This window comes from Perkinsus marinus (assembly GCF_000006405.1).
Source record: "Perkinsus marinus ATCC 50983 genomic scaffold scf_1104296973568, whole genome shotgun sequence".
Classification (NCBI taxonomy): domain Eukaryota; phylum Perkinsozoa; order Perkinsida; family Perkinsidae; genus Perkinsus; species Perkinsus marinus.
Genome location: NW_003201384.1, coordinates 107,003 through 121,315, shown reverse-complemented (window position 1 = coordinate 121,315; position 14,313 = coordinate 107,003). Strand labels below are relative to the sequence as shown.

The window sequence follows — 14,313 nt, the reverse complement described above, 5'->3', positions numbered from 1 at the left end:
GTCAAAGAAAGAACCATGCACTAGTTGCGCACGCCCAAAATTATGGCATACGTACTCCTCCATAGCTACGACGGTTGTTCGGTGTGACCTCCACGTCAAATGTTTCGTCGTCCCTCCCACCCTCCCAGATCACTTGTTGTTCAACAGACACACTGTCGTGTGTGTTGCGGGATGGACCACGCTCTCCGTTGAGCTCGTCCAACTCGCTTCCCAGCACCCACCACTGTTGAGCAACTAAGCATGATCTGACTTTGACAGTAGGGAAAATGTGATAACATTTACATGGGAAACTGATCTAAGAATGTATTCCAAACCATGTGAAAAAATTAAAATGAGTTTCCTCCGGGGGAGCATTAGAGGTTTCTGAGTGATTCTTCGATTATATATCGTCTCTGGTATGGCGTTTTTGGTTCAAAAATAATAGACTGAGTTCTGAGGGCTTGTGCGTAGGTATAAACTCCCGAAATGCGAGACTGTTCCGGTAGAGCCTCCACGCTTCAGTGGGCGGATGACGAACGATATTCGAGGTAATTTATTGAGTGATTTTTACGGTGACACTTGACTTGACAGATATCGAATTTTCCCATCCTAAGCGCCTCATTCCGGACAGGGATTACATCAGAGACCCGAACGACGTGTCCGACATTGAGTAGAATCTCGGGAAATTCACGGCGAAGATCTTCTGCGAATGCTCGAAGGTACGCGAGGACGAGGTCGGTCCAGGAGCAGTTGAACGACTTGATCAAAAGAGGAGCTCCGCGGCAGCTACGTACACAAGACTTGAGTTTGGTGACACACATCATGGTGACACAGTGGTGGACTGTCACCACCTCTCAGACGGCCAAGGACATCAATGCGGGCCCACTGGATGGAAGACTGCCAGCAATGAGAGGGACGAACCCTCTTGAGCCCACGTACATCATCTCGGCCAATTCAGTGGTGACACGAGGGAGACTACCCCCGGCAACTAGTCTCAATAACATATGTAGTAACGTCGTTAATTGAGTCAATGTAAGCCGTGGTGTAGGGGCAGAGGAAATCGGAAAAGTAGAGAAACCGACGATGGAACCAATGGTGAGTGGGGTCGATTTGAAATTTTTATGGTAGAAGAATTTCAGGTCATCGGCCAAGTGCCGCTTTCGAAGCCTCGGAAATTGCAATGGGATAATGGCGAACCGCTGTTCAGTCTGCTGAAAGAAGATATAGCCGGGACTTCTAGTCAGAGGTATGGCAGAGCATAGATCGAAAATTTGCGAGAATTTTGGCGGCGCCAGTGTTGGAATATGTGTTCACTTTCCTCACCTGAGCTTAGGAGTTTAATCACATATATAGATCCGAGTGGAAATATACAGGAATTATTGAGAACATCCCGGAATTTTCTCAGAAGTTCCACAATGTCACTAACATATGTGCTTGACCAAATGCATATTTTCTCATACTGTTTAGCGCTCAGATATGTCGGCAGCATCCCATTTAATATATATGGAGAACCTCTTAAGGGGAGGCCCGACTTCCACAGTAAACACCTTTGCCGCTTGTCAGTCGGCAGGACTTGTTCGTCGTGGTCAGGCACAAACGATATTCCGGGAGCGCAGGTGAACTCTCTCGTCAAGGGAATCGTCACTCGACGAAAATTGGATCCTCAGAACCCCAAGGTAGAGGTCGTTCGCGTTGGGAAGTTGCTATTTGTTGCTTTAGTATACTTTCCTTGACGGTAGCAAAGGATTTATACCAAAGAATTTGATGTGCGCTCGTCCAGCTACGGTAGGTCAAGCTCAGTAAACATGTTGTTCTCATGCGGTTCTGCTCAGGAAATTGTCTCTGAGGCCGAGCGCGGCTCGCCACCGAGGCTTTCCCCATCCATTGGAATGGAATTTTCTACTACCAGCAAAGTACCAGCAATAACTGTCAAGGTTAGAGGGGAGGAGTTTGATCGCGTTTTTATGATGAAGTATTTTTTGGAGCGTGGCTGCTAGGCACCTCCGGAGCACCAGCATGAAGCTCGTAGTGCTCGTCATAGTATAGTGACGGTGAGTACCCCGGGCATGACAGCAGCACAGAGGTGAGTACGTGCTGATGGAGTGGTGAACATCTTGTTCGTTCAGATTGGACCAGTTTATTACGCCAGGGCCCACCGCCCGAAGTTCACCTCCTCCCATGTAGCGCAGCATGCCATCTTATGATGTTTTACAAGATTAAATTTCCATCTTATTTGTTAACAGTCATCATATCTCTACTGTTGAGAATCCACACTGGTCTCCTGAGGATCTCGCTCGACTAAAGCAACCCTTTCAGGGAGGTTCCATGGCATGTGACCTTCCTGAAAGGGTTGCTGGGAAGACAGCGAGAAGTGGGAATTGCGTAGTGTGTAGTGGCAGCAGGACAGTCCCATGCTGCCACTTGGGACCCATGTGAAATCTACCGGGGGGAAATGAGATGGTCTGTCAGCTCCTCCTGCCTATTCTGGCAGCATTCAAGCTAACTGAATAACGCAAGAACTCAGCAAGTGGCTAGCACATCGGCACCAAGCCTAACGAAGCGGACGACGGCCTTGGACGCACACAAGCACACTGAGCAACCCGAAGAAGACGACATTTACCAACCCTCGTAACATAGACAGAATACTGAACACTTCACAGTGCCGAGTTCGCACTAATACATCAAACACCGCCACAAGGGGCTTGCATTAGTATATTTTGGTTAACAAATAGCGTAAAATGGTATCGGCCTTTCGTGAGGCGAGACACGGTATTAATACTACTAATTTCACGTCCGCAGCATTGGTGATGCTCTTCAGAGGGAGTAATGACATAGCAGCTCCAGTGCTCATATTTCAAGGCCCTCACCAAGGCGGATGAGAAGCGTCCGTTGCCCTGTTCAGAACATGCCCTCTGCGAATGGGGAGGAATGTGTACAAAACCATCTCATGAGAAGCTCGGAATACGAATGATGTCGATCTAGTGAAAGCATTGTTCCGTGAAGAATGTGACGGAATGAATTACGATCCGATGAACCGAGTTGAAGTGGCAATGGTCTTTCGAAGTTAAGCCTGCGGCGCGCCACGAAGGAGCTGCTAAACAAGAGACAACGCGCGCGATTTCGCTTCTATAGCAACTCCCTGATTCTCCGTCTATACCGGGTAATAGCGCAGTGATGAACGGTGCGATGCACTCAGCGAAAAGGGAAATCTTCGAGCCCGACATTTAAACTGGCAGTCCCATGAAGTATGATGGGGGGGGTCGACGATTTGTCACCCAACTAAGTGATTGGATAATGCCAGAGACGGGCAGCAATACGGTACGGACTAGGTGCGGTAGTGTGCTATTTCTGTACCATGGGTTTTTGCCATACCAGTGGTACAGGCGCACGCTTCTAGACTCTTGTGGAGCAGGTTATGGGATTCGATGCAACATTGTTGTTGCGACACTCGTGTTTCTCGTTGCTCTCCAACGCACTCAATTGTACTGAAGTGTTTCCTGAGTCTCATATCATGTAGCGGTCGTAAGAATAGGCTTCCATTGGAACTTGCTGAGCAGGTGCTGAACCTATCACTTATACCTGGAGGGCTAAGAAGGACAAGAACACCTCGGGCGGGGCTCGAACCCACGACCACGGGCTTAAAAGGCACGCGCTCTACCGACTGAGCTACCGAGGCTGATGCATATGTAAACTCTGACGAAGAGTAATGCTTGTGGATGAAATGCACGCGGCGTCACATTTTGCGCGCGCCTGCGACAAATGCGTCTCCCACCGGAGCGTTGTGATGTCTGCGCAGTCTATGACAGAGGTTCTGAATTCATTGATGTGGAGTGCTGCGTTCTGTGAGCGGTATCCCACGAGCTCACAGAATTGACTGCTGAGATGTGCAGGCTTTCAGAGATCGACGCTACTTAGAGTGCAGTCTGTTGCAGACCAGCTTCGTGCATCTCCATTTAAATGTCTAACATTTAACTTTACAGAGATGTACGACTCCCTGAGAGCTGTTTTCTCATGTGGCATACGTACTCGTATTTCTACATCCAATCGCGGCGTGTGATTCAATTTCTTCAGCCACAAAGTCCCCTGATAATTTCCTAAACTCGATATGTGGTAGTGTATGGTGAAACATAGAACATGTGTGAAAATGTACATCGCGACGAGAGCAAACCGCGAGCAATGAAGAGTCGTCGAACCTAATAACACGCAGGTTCGCAAATATCGATTTGATGCTCGAAGGGCTCGAATTTGGCCACAATTAGCGACGGAGCCTTCAATAACTTCAAATATCGGTTCCATTAGATTCCCTAGTTGGTAAACGCTTCTATCTAAAACCATTACGAAGGCAGACCTCGCGAGTGCGGGGATTCATACATGCCTAATCCCCCACGTGAAGAGACAAGCATTACCAGCAACATGACCGACCCGTGTTGGTGCAATATACGTTCGCTTTCCTACAGCTGAGCTCAGGAAATTTCCTCACTAATTAGTAGGAGTCAATATACGAATTCGGCTGGAAGTGTGCAAAAACTAAGAAGAGTCTCCTAAAATTTTCAAGAACTTTTCGTTATCTCAGCAATAAACATACTACATGTTTAGTGGGGGTAGTAGTAGTCGGCGTCGATAGTGCTTGTGGTAGTGGTGGGCTAGTAGTAGAGGAGGGCGGTGGGGAAGGAGCCCAATAGCGAGAACTACTCGAGCGACGGCGGGGCTTCACTGGGAGGGGAGTTTTGAAGGAGGGGAAACCTGAAACCAATAATGAGTGTCTTAAACAATGCTTCTAGACTTCCCGGAAAGCCATCCCTCCTCTCGCGGCGCGGCCGATGAAGCCGGCCCCATTGCGAAGACCGCTTGTTTTGAACCATCTTGAGAACACTAAAGGAATGCCTGCCGGCAGGGGGGGGGGGGGGGAATTGTGTGAGCTATAATGCCTTGTCCCATGGACTATAACTTGAATAAGTGGTAATGTTAATTTGTCATTTGAGGTTGACTAGTTCAGGGTAGGCGTAGTACGTAGTAGTACGTTGCGCCCCCTCAGGCGAGCCAGGTTTGATTCTAGGGTAGGTTATTTCTCCGAACTGGTTTTGAATTGGGACGTATGTAGACATACTATTGTGTAATTGTTACCGCATTTCCGTCATATCGAAACTGCATACGGCGCTGAAAGTTTTAAGTATATTTGCTTCTTTTGTTACCACGCTTCCTTAAACTTGTGTTTGAAGTAGGTATTTCAAAGTCAGTGTCAATTAGTCTCCGAGTATAGTACGCTGTATCGGAATGCTCTTTCGGGAATGCTCCTTCGGGAATGCTCCTTCGGGAAAGCTCCTTCGGGAAAGCTCCTTCGGGAAAGCTCCTTCGGGAAAGCTCCTTCGGGAAAGCTCCTTCGGGAAAGCTCCTTCGGGAAAGCTCCTTCGGGAAAGCTCCTTCGGGAAAGCTCCTTCGGGAAAGCTCCTTCGGGAAAGCTCCTTCGGGAAAGCTCCTTCGGGAAAGCTCCTTCGGGAAAGCTCCTTCGGGAAAGCTCCTTCGGGAAAGCTCCTTCGGGAAAGCTCCTTCGGGAAAGCTTGTCTATCAGACAATAGTATAGTCTTGGACTATTGAAACGATTCTTACGACTGTTGCACTTATTGTGTTGACATGGTAAGGATCGTCTGCGATAACGCATGACTGATATTGCCATGTTATGCATAACCACTTTTAGAGGGCTTGTCATGCATTTTAACAAAGACCATCTCTTTGGACTTTACGCACAGTACATGACAATGTGCATACCATCCAGTACCGCTCTGGGCAGACCAGCTCCCTAACATCTACTGAACTCGATCCCAGTGCAGTAGCGACAACAACAGTACGATCAAACGCACATACGAGCATGGGCACACTTAACATTAAGGATGAGCTCAACCCTGCAGTCGACATGGACCGGGATAAGGCGGGTCCGCCACAGGCTGGTCCGGAGGATTGCAGTCCGAGTACGGCTGAAATTGAACCACACTTTCGCACCAGCCAGGCGCATCAACTTACTGCACGAGTGGCTGACGGAGACTCCTCATTATCAGCATCATCTTTAGGAGGGTCCACATGTGGTAGAATATTATCAGGCAGTAGTCCACTATTGCTATCCCTGTCGAATGAGTTAGAAATATCCTAAATGTTGGTATAGAGCGGTATCTTAGTGTCACATTTTGAGATACCGCACCTTCACACCATTATCGCCGGAAATTTCCACACTTCCACTCGGACCGACTTTAGCATCTGCCGGTTCCGGAGCAGTAGGAGCCTCCGAGCTCGAAGTCGTGATAGTAGTGGTGGGCGCCTAGATGAGAATCATTTGGAATGACCATTAAAGTTTTAATACACAGAATACTACGGATCAAATGCTCACATGGTCACGATACATTCTCATCAGTATAAACCTGCTTCCCATAACCCGCACAGGTTCGACCCTCACACCCTATTACATTAAAAGCTGGCGCTTCCGTAATTAACTGAGTCGTTTCCAAGCTGAGACTATCCGAATCTGGTTTATGCTTCTGAACAATCAGTAGCATTCAATTGTTCCTTTCTGAACCCACTTCACCTTCTTCCTAAACAATGTGTGATTCCGTAAGAACTTTTCGAGGCTTCGCAGTCTCCAACGCCCAGAATGGCCGACCTCAGCTGAGCGCAGTGCGTTATTACAAGACTTGTGCGAGCAGCAACAGCTGCTACACCCAGCGACCCTACACACAGAGCTGCGATGAAAGCGAGGTGTGGTATGAGCCTACGATAGCAGTACGCCTACTAGGGCTGCTCCTATTGAAAGAATCATCACCATATTGCGGAGTAGAGCAGACATGATGTGAAAAGAAGGCCTATTGGATTCCACTACTCACCATCCTACGAGGAGAATGTGAGAGCGCCTTAGACAAAATCATAAGGCGCCTTATATCCCAATGGAACTACCGAGCGGTCTTTATGTAGGAGGAATCATATCGTGCAGATCAGTACAAGCAACGATGAGAGTAGACCAAGTCTATTATAGTTAACACCATCTCGAAGAAAGCCGAGGATTACAGCCACGCACTCATCGCTTCTGTGCCATAGATATCCCCGCACGAATGCACCGGTTGCGGAGGAGCATTAGAGGAGTATCAATCTTGTAACGACTTGGAATTCCTCATCAGGGACGATTGCGATCGCGCTCGCCCTGAAGACGCACGTTGAGTTTTTGATCGTTGGTTGACATAGGCTTACACACGTACAGGAGATAACGTGTTACTGTTCGAAGCTGTGTGGGTGAGCTGATTCAAAGGCGTCACTATATAATCGTTTGGAAAGCAACTTCACCTACACCTTTTCCACTTGAAGTTAGAAAACTAGGACCTCAAGTAAGGCGTTCTCAGTAGTTCACAAGTTGAATCAATGCATGCCATACTAGCATTCCTAGCGCTATACTCCACACTAGCCACTATAGGCTCCGCAATAGACTCATCTCGGACATCACACAGAGGACGATCAAACAACAGGATCAGGACGGTGAGTCCGAATGCTACTATCATGATTATGCTGAATGCTTTATACTCAGCGTCGTTTGATGTACGCACCTGCTGGCCGGATGGGACGCTCACGGTGGTACCGCAATGTTGCTTCTGGTCACTCTCATAATTAACCATAACAACGAGGGGAAGATTACAAAGACTAGTTTGACTTCAATTACAGCTTGCATGCTATAGTCAATGGTCAGCTGAGTGCCTTTCGAGCTGATTGAATCAGTTCAAGTCGGCCCCGGCTTCAACATGACATCTGTACCAAGTCTTAATGTCAGTGGTGCTCAATGAGGCTTGCGTTTAGTATCGGTTAGAGGAGTTTGATCCAGGAAGGACTGGGGTCGCTGACTGCGTTAGCAATTTTCATAGTAGTTGCCCTGAAAGTGGACTTTATGGTGTAACAGATCCGCAGAAGGTGTATAAGCAAGAGAAAGTATCACGCTAACGATATAAAACATTGTGCCGAGTACGCCATGAAACAGCTGCTAGTCGGCCACTATTGATTGAATTGAGACGGACTTTCCCAATTTCACAACAGCGTAACACAAATGTGTCCGAATATACTATAATCTCCATAGTATCTATAATCTCCATCTCATATCTCCTCTGAGTCATAGACTAGGACTGCTGATGAGAATCAAAGGACGTGTGCTAAGAATTACGCAGGAGTTATGTTGACTACGTCAACCTTACTCGAGAGCAACTTGTATTCGATCTGGGTGCAGGAAAGGCGAGGAAGGATGGGAGGAACGATGGCGGCTTGCTGAAGATATCAGGCAAAAGCATAGCACAAGACTGGTGAACTCAACTCGCAAGAATGCGACGAGAAACTCTGCATACTCCTATTCAAACATTTCAATACCTTCCTTCTTGATTGCTGAAGGTCCACGTTGAGCAGCGAGTCGAGAGCTCCGACGAGTCCTCGTTTCCGCAGGAAGCTCATCCTTCACCACGACGATTTCGGCCTCACTTGAAGTGGACTTCCTGTTCGTCACCTTAGCCTTGCTCCCTGCACTTCGCTCAACTTTGGCTCTGTCATTCACTGCTGCTGCTCCTGCTGACTTGGCAGCTACCCTCTTCGCCTTGGCTACTATGGGAGGTGCCGTCTGGCTGGCGGTGGACTTGAGAGGTCTCTTGCGAGTTACAGACAAGTCGATGGGCGACCCACCAGAGATTGCCGTTGTGCTAGATGTTTCCGTAGTGATGAATATGTTGATAGTTGGTGACTTCATAGTTCCTAAGACAGCTCTGCGAGCAAGCTCCACAGAGTCCTCCCAAGCATCCCTATGGAAGAGGCACTTATCGCCAACATCATCGACATACGTGAGGCCGATATTAGTTTCGACAGCTAATTCCGGCCATTGATCCACGACAATATCCGTTAGCGTGGTATATGTTTGCGGGGTATCAGACGCCAGACGTCTGCTTTTCTGTCCTCGGTAGTGGAACTTGAGGACGATTTCTACCATTGGGATCACCTTCAAGTAACTGCCATACGTCAACTTTTATCTCTCTCTCTCTTGGAGTAGCGCCGGTGATTCATACTGCCATAATGCTCATATGCTTGTACACAATTTGTCCCACACGCCTACGTTGAGTTTTGTTCTAGGAATGTGGCTATAGTAGGTGCTTCAATATGTCCACGGCAATCGACGCCGTGCGCGCGTTTGGTGAGTGGGAGCTCGCGTTGTCCGATCTATGCTTAATTTTCTCTCAGGACGACCTCTCGCCACAGGATAACAGTGTTGAGAGCAACAGCATTGAACAGCGCCAATCAAGAATCGGGGTGAAGAAGCCAATGTGAGAAAACTTGCACATGGTCAACTACATTTGTTTGTGACAGTGGGCCTGTTTCATAGGGGCAAAGTGCGCCTTAAACTTAAGTAACGTCTCAAGTATATCTTGAATAACTCCTGAATTCAAGGCGCCTTAAATTGCGCATCCTCGTGAAACAGGCCCAATATGAAAATTCTGAGGTGATTGCGGGAAATTCTCAATGGTTTCCGTACACTCCTACCCGAATTTGTACACAAACTTATATAATTAGTGAGTGAATTTTTTCAACTCAGTTGAGGAAAGCAATCATATGTTCCAACACAGACAGAGTGGGAAAATATGCACATGGCCTACCACATGTGCTGGCGACAAGATAGAAATTCTGAGATTCTGGAGTTGTGACAATTTCTTATTGTTTTCTGTATACGTCTATCCGAATTTGTATGTAAACTTCTACAATTAGTGAGGAGACTCTCAGACTCAGCTGAGCAAAGCCTATTCCTACCGCTGTCTACTCAGAGTAGTCGATGAAGGGGTAGTAGACTCTACTACCCCTAATCTTCTCTAATGTCGTGATGGCGTTGCGGGCCGTATGCGGACATCGACATTGCAATGGATCGATGCTCAAATCAGACATTGAAACTTGAAAAGGCTTGGAGATCGAGGCTTTCAGTTGATTTCCCTCTTTCCGCCGCCTTTCTCGCCGCGAATTTATCCTGCCGCTTAATTTTTGTCGTGTGCCGTTGAAGCCTCCCAGTGGCTGTATTCTCAAGAGCTGTTTTCGCAGTTCTCGACTGAACTCGAAAGGCAAGGGTGATCATGAATATCGATTCTAGACTAAAGATGGAAAACTGCCGGGAAACTTTTTCGAGTTTCTGAAAATAAACAGACGTATAGATAATCTATAATAGACTCCGAACACCTCAACTGGGTAATATATCATATCTCATCGAGAGCCTTACCTCAGATACGACACTGCGAATCATCCGCAACAAAGTTGATATAAAAATGCGAAAAAATATCAATTCCTTCATATTCAATAGTATAGTGCGGCATTGAGTAGAGAAGAACGGTTCTTAGCGGGCAGGTCGTAGAGAACGGTGGAAATGGAAGATCCATACAGGCCTCTATCTTTAACGAGGCGGGTCTTCTCAAGGACTTGCTTCTGTGACTGATAGACATAGTCTTCGAAATGGCCGTTCGAGAAAGGAAGTGCGCCGCTAGCAACCAGTTCAGCATAAGTTCGAGGAGGTTGGCGTGCGCCTGGTGAAAACCCCAGAGCCTCTACCTGAAATATAACATCGTAGTTGAATGCGGACATCCCTGTCAAATCAGTATCAGCAACGGGCGATTCCCGCCCAAAGGAGTCCATGGCTTACTGATAGTTCGATTTTTGATGCTGGTACCCCGAGTGTGAGCAGACGCTGAACGGCTTGGCGAGCGAAATCCACATTAACCATGTTATCCGAAAAAAGTGTCGGGTGTCCGAAGTGAATCGAAACGGTATCGAACAAGCGTTCCAGTCTGGCTGATTCTACGTACTTCCACAGGGGTGAGTCCAAGGGCTCCGCCCCGAAACTGAGACAAACTATACTGCGTCGTGGATCAAGCTTACGGGCCAGCCGTTGCCTCTACACCCCTCCACATATTCTTAGCATAACCGGTTCTTCGACTCGTGCACAGCCACCACAACGAGTATCATCTTGCGGCTCAGGGAGGTATGTACTTATGCTTTACCCGATATGACCTCCAAGTTTCAGGGCCTAACTCTTCGTAGTTAGTGAGAAGTCGAAGACCGGTAAAACGTTTTCTCCACATATTCTTAGCATACACGTGTTAAAATTGCGCCTCAAAATACCAACTTTTACTCGGGGAGTATATCTATAACTCCGCTCCTGATCTAATGCTATACATCAACAGAAAGAGAATCGTTCATAATGGTATCCCTCCACGTTTCATTCTCATATTTGGAGGCATCCAGCCAAAACTGAGCAGGGCAGCTGATGAGCACCAAAACGCGCCGAAATAAGGTGTAAAACCCGCCATGCAGGGAGCCGTCGGAGGTCAAGACGCACTAGCAGGCTAGTGCCTCCAAATATGAGAGTGAAACATGGAAGGATACCATTATGAACGATTCTCTTTCTGTTGATGTATAGCATTAGATCAGGAGCGGAGTTATAGATATACTCCCCGAGTAAAAGTTGGTATTTTGAGGCGCAATTTTAACACGTGTATGCTAAGAATATGTGGAGAAAACGTTTTACCGGTCTTCGACTTCTCACTAACTACGAAGAGTTAGGCCCTGAAACTTGGAGGTCATATCGGGTAAAGCATAAGTACATACCTCCCTGAGCCGCAAGATGATACTCGTTGTGGTGGCTGTGCACGAGTCGAAAAACCGGTTATGCTAAGAATATGTGGAGGGGTGTACACAAGCATACTAAGAACGGCTATTCTGAGAGCAGAAACGATGGGCGATTTTACTCACCCGATCGACGCTCTGACAGGCTTCCCAGACCTGGTCTCCAGCTTACGGCTTATGATCCACCCAACTCTTTGCGCGATTTGCCAGAAGAACTGTTGACAGTTTCCTACCCAAACCCAGAACCTCATCTCCTCTACATTATATTGAGTGATATAAGACTGAATCTGAGATTCGAAGGTAGCAAAGCTGAATATATCGGGGGAGCATTCATCATAAGGGTAGCTGTCTGTGCGCAACAAAAGGGCTGTACCAGTGCCGTATTTTCTGGCACAATCGGCAATTTCGTTGACCATTGTGATGTTGCTGACCTCCGAGAGAACAGAACCATCGTTGAGCAATGTGGTGCTCTCGAGAAAGAATTTACTGACCCCCATGGAGAACATTTCACAAATGGTGTCGGTGGGAGCGAGCCACTCTTGACTGCTGATAGACACCATCCTTCTAGCATAAGATGGAAGGGAGACGAGGAGGAGGACGATAATAGGAGAGCTGGCTAGCATCTAGGAGATGTAGCAGTACAGACTGACCTGCCCGCCCGCCCCAGATTGTAGACAGATTGTAGACGCGGCTGCGCGTGAATATACAATAAAGGGTGAAGTAGTGATTGGGACTCGCTCCCGGGTGCCTCCTCTGACTGCATGCTTGACTTATGATCGGATATATTGGAAAAGGATTTAATGAGTTATACCGAGATTCCCCGTAGCACGCCTACACACGGGCCTTGCACCCTGTGCAAATTTGCACGCATGCGCAAGCGGGGTATCCATCAACACTCTGGTAAAGAAGATTGACTATACGGTAGACAATAGACCAGGGATGGGCATTCGCCTCTGGGCTGATCCCGGCCGACCCGCACTCGTCTATTGAATAGACGAGATTACATTGTAATCATTACAGGGACAATACCGAGTCGGTATTACCGACTAACATAAGAGGGAGACATAATCGTACCCAATCAGTAGGTATCTATCAACGGTTGTACTTGTATACAGATTATCATGAAGCGAAAGCACAGAAAATGTGGAAATGACGGAGCATGCTCGCTCGCCCCGCGAATACGTAGCGGTTGTTCCTCGGGGGCATCAAAACAGTGATTCGGCGGGCCGTCTATACCTTCTGTAATATTCATAACGTTCGAGAAAAATGGATTCGAGACTAGCGCATTTGCGGCCTGGACTAGCCTAGGCCGAACATGGTCGAGTCACCTTGCGCGCGCATTTGTGTAGCGGACTTGGATGATTACCAACCTGGTTGTTAACACAAGAACCGGGCATTTCTGCGGCTTTTATTGCAAGCAGATCGCGAAGTTATCCTCGGGGGAAGAAGGATTGAAAAATCAAGGAGAGAAGGAGAAGAACCCAACTACGATCTTGAGCCAAGATGGCTACAGTCGTCTTACAAGCACTAAGGTCCCCAAGGCTTGTGCTAACTAAGCCAGCCTTTGTCTAAGGGACAAAGGCAAGCGTAAGTAGCTTGAGCAATAGTCATCGATGCTCCAGGACTCCTGGGCAAGGAACATCGATGCGAACATCGTAGTTCAAGCACTAGTAGAAGTCAAACCAGTCTAAATCACCAAGTCTAGTGCAGACGAGAACTAGTAGTTCTAACAGAGCCAACTAGAACGAGTAGTTCTAAGCACGCTAGTTATAACCACATAGAACAAGTAGTTCAATAGTTCTTTTTAATACAATAAAAGCAGTAGTTCAATAGTAGCCGTTTCAGAATAGTCGTTTCGGATCCTGCACTGGGCGCACGTGGGCTGACGGCTCGCGCAACAACTCAATATGAAACTGCCTAGCGGAGCGAAGCGATCGCTACATTTGCATTACAGCGGAGCGAAGCGATACGTATTTGTAACTTTCTCCGATCGTATATTGTGATCATAATTCGGTCAACTGTAGTGATTGTATTTTACCGTGACAATGCAAATTTTCATAAAGACGCTGACTGGACGGAAAAGTAACTTCAACTTCGAGCCGGACAATACAGTGAGGCATGTGAAGGAAGCCTTACAAGAGAGAGAAGGAATCCAGGTAGTGAAGGGTATCTTGAGGTTGAGCGTTTAAGATACAAAATAGGTCCAGATGAGTACCATTTTGGCAGGTGGAACAGATAAGGTTAATATACTCTGGAAAACAGATGAGTGATGATTGCAAGTTATGCGATTATAATGTAAAGCCCGGCTCGACCATCCACATGGTACTTCAACTTCGCGGAGGCCTATGAACAGGTACTACTACTACTACTACTACTACTACTACTACTACTACTACTACTACTATCACTATTAGTATTTTCCACAATAGTTAATTATTTTTTCCCTTTTCAGATGTATGTTGAATACTTTGCATATTTCTGCTCATCTACTGTTGTTGTTGTTTAGTTCGAGTCTTATGCAATTCATAACGTACCATTTTTCCCTCACATTGTCTTTGATCAGTTAGTGTTAAGTGGTTACTATGGTTACAGTTACTGGTTAGTGAGAGACTTCTTTGAAGTAATCTCTCGTTTGTCAAGTGACTATTACTAAGCTTATCAAAATCTCATCGT

At 47.1% G+C, this 14,313-nt stretch overlaps 3 protein-coding genes and 1 non-coding gene across 4 annotated transcripts; 1 reads left to right on the top strand and 3 right to left on the bottom strand.

Moving 5' to 3' along the window:
* Positions 1-3,582: 3,582 nt before the first annotated feature.
* Positions 3,583-3,655, bottom strand: Pmar_PMAR012914. Its single transcript has one exon. It is a non-coding gene; the product is annotated as a tRNA-Lys (tRNA).
* Positions 3,656-8,344: 4,689 nt separating this feature from the next.
* Pmar_PMAR012913 (hypothetical protein) lies at positions 8,345-8,971 on the bottom strand (the record flags this gene model as incomplete). Its single annotated transcript, XM_002766137.1, has 1 exon — positions 8,345-8,971. The coding sequence occupies one exon, from the start codon at positions 8,969-8,971 to the stop codon at positions 8,345-8,347; it is 627 nt and encodes a 208-aa protein (XP_002766183.1).
* A 1,343-nt stretch (positions 8,972-10,314) lies between these two features.
* On the bottom strand, positions 10,315-10,738 carry Pmar_PMAR012912 (hypothetical protein; the record flags this gene model as incomplete). The annotated part of the gene is made up of 2 exons (XM_002766136.1): positions 10,315-10,566; positions 10,658-10,738. The coding sequence occupies 2 exons, from the start codon at positions 10,736-10,738 to the stop codon at positions 10,315-10,317; spliced, it is 333 nt and encodes a 110-aa protein (XP_002766182.1).
* Positions 10,739-13,685: 2,947 nt separating this feature from the next.
* Positions 13,686-13,989, top strand: Pmar_PMAR012911 (ubiquitin 1, putative; the record flags this gene model as incomplete). The annotated part of the gene is made up of 2 exons (XM_002766135.1): positions 13,686-13,796; positions 13,867-13,989. The coding sequence occupies 2 exons, from the start codon at positions 13,686-13,688 to the stop codon at positions 13,987-13,989; spliced, it is 234 nt and encodes a 77-aa protein (XP_002766181.1).
* Positions 13,990-14,313: the final 324 nt, after the last annotated feature.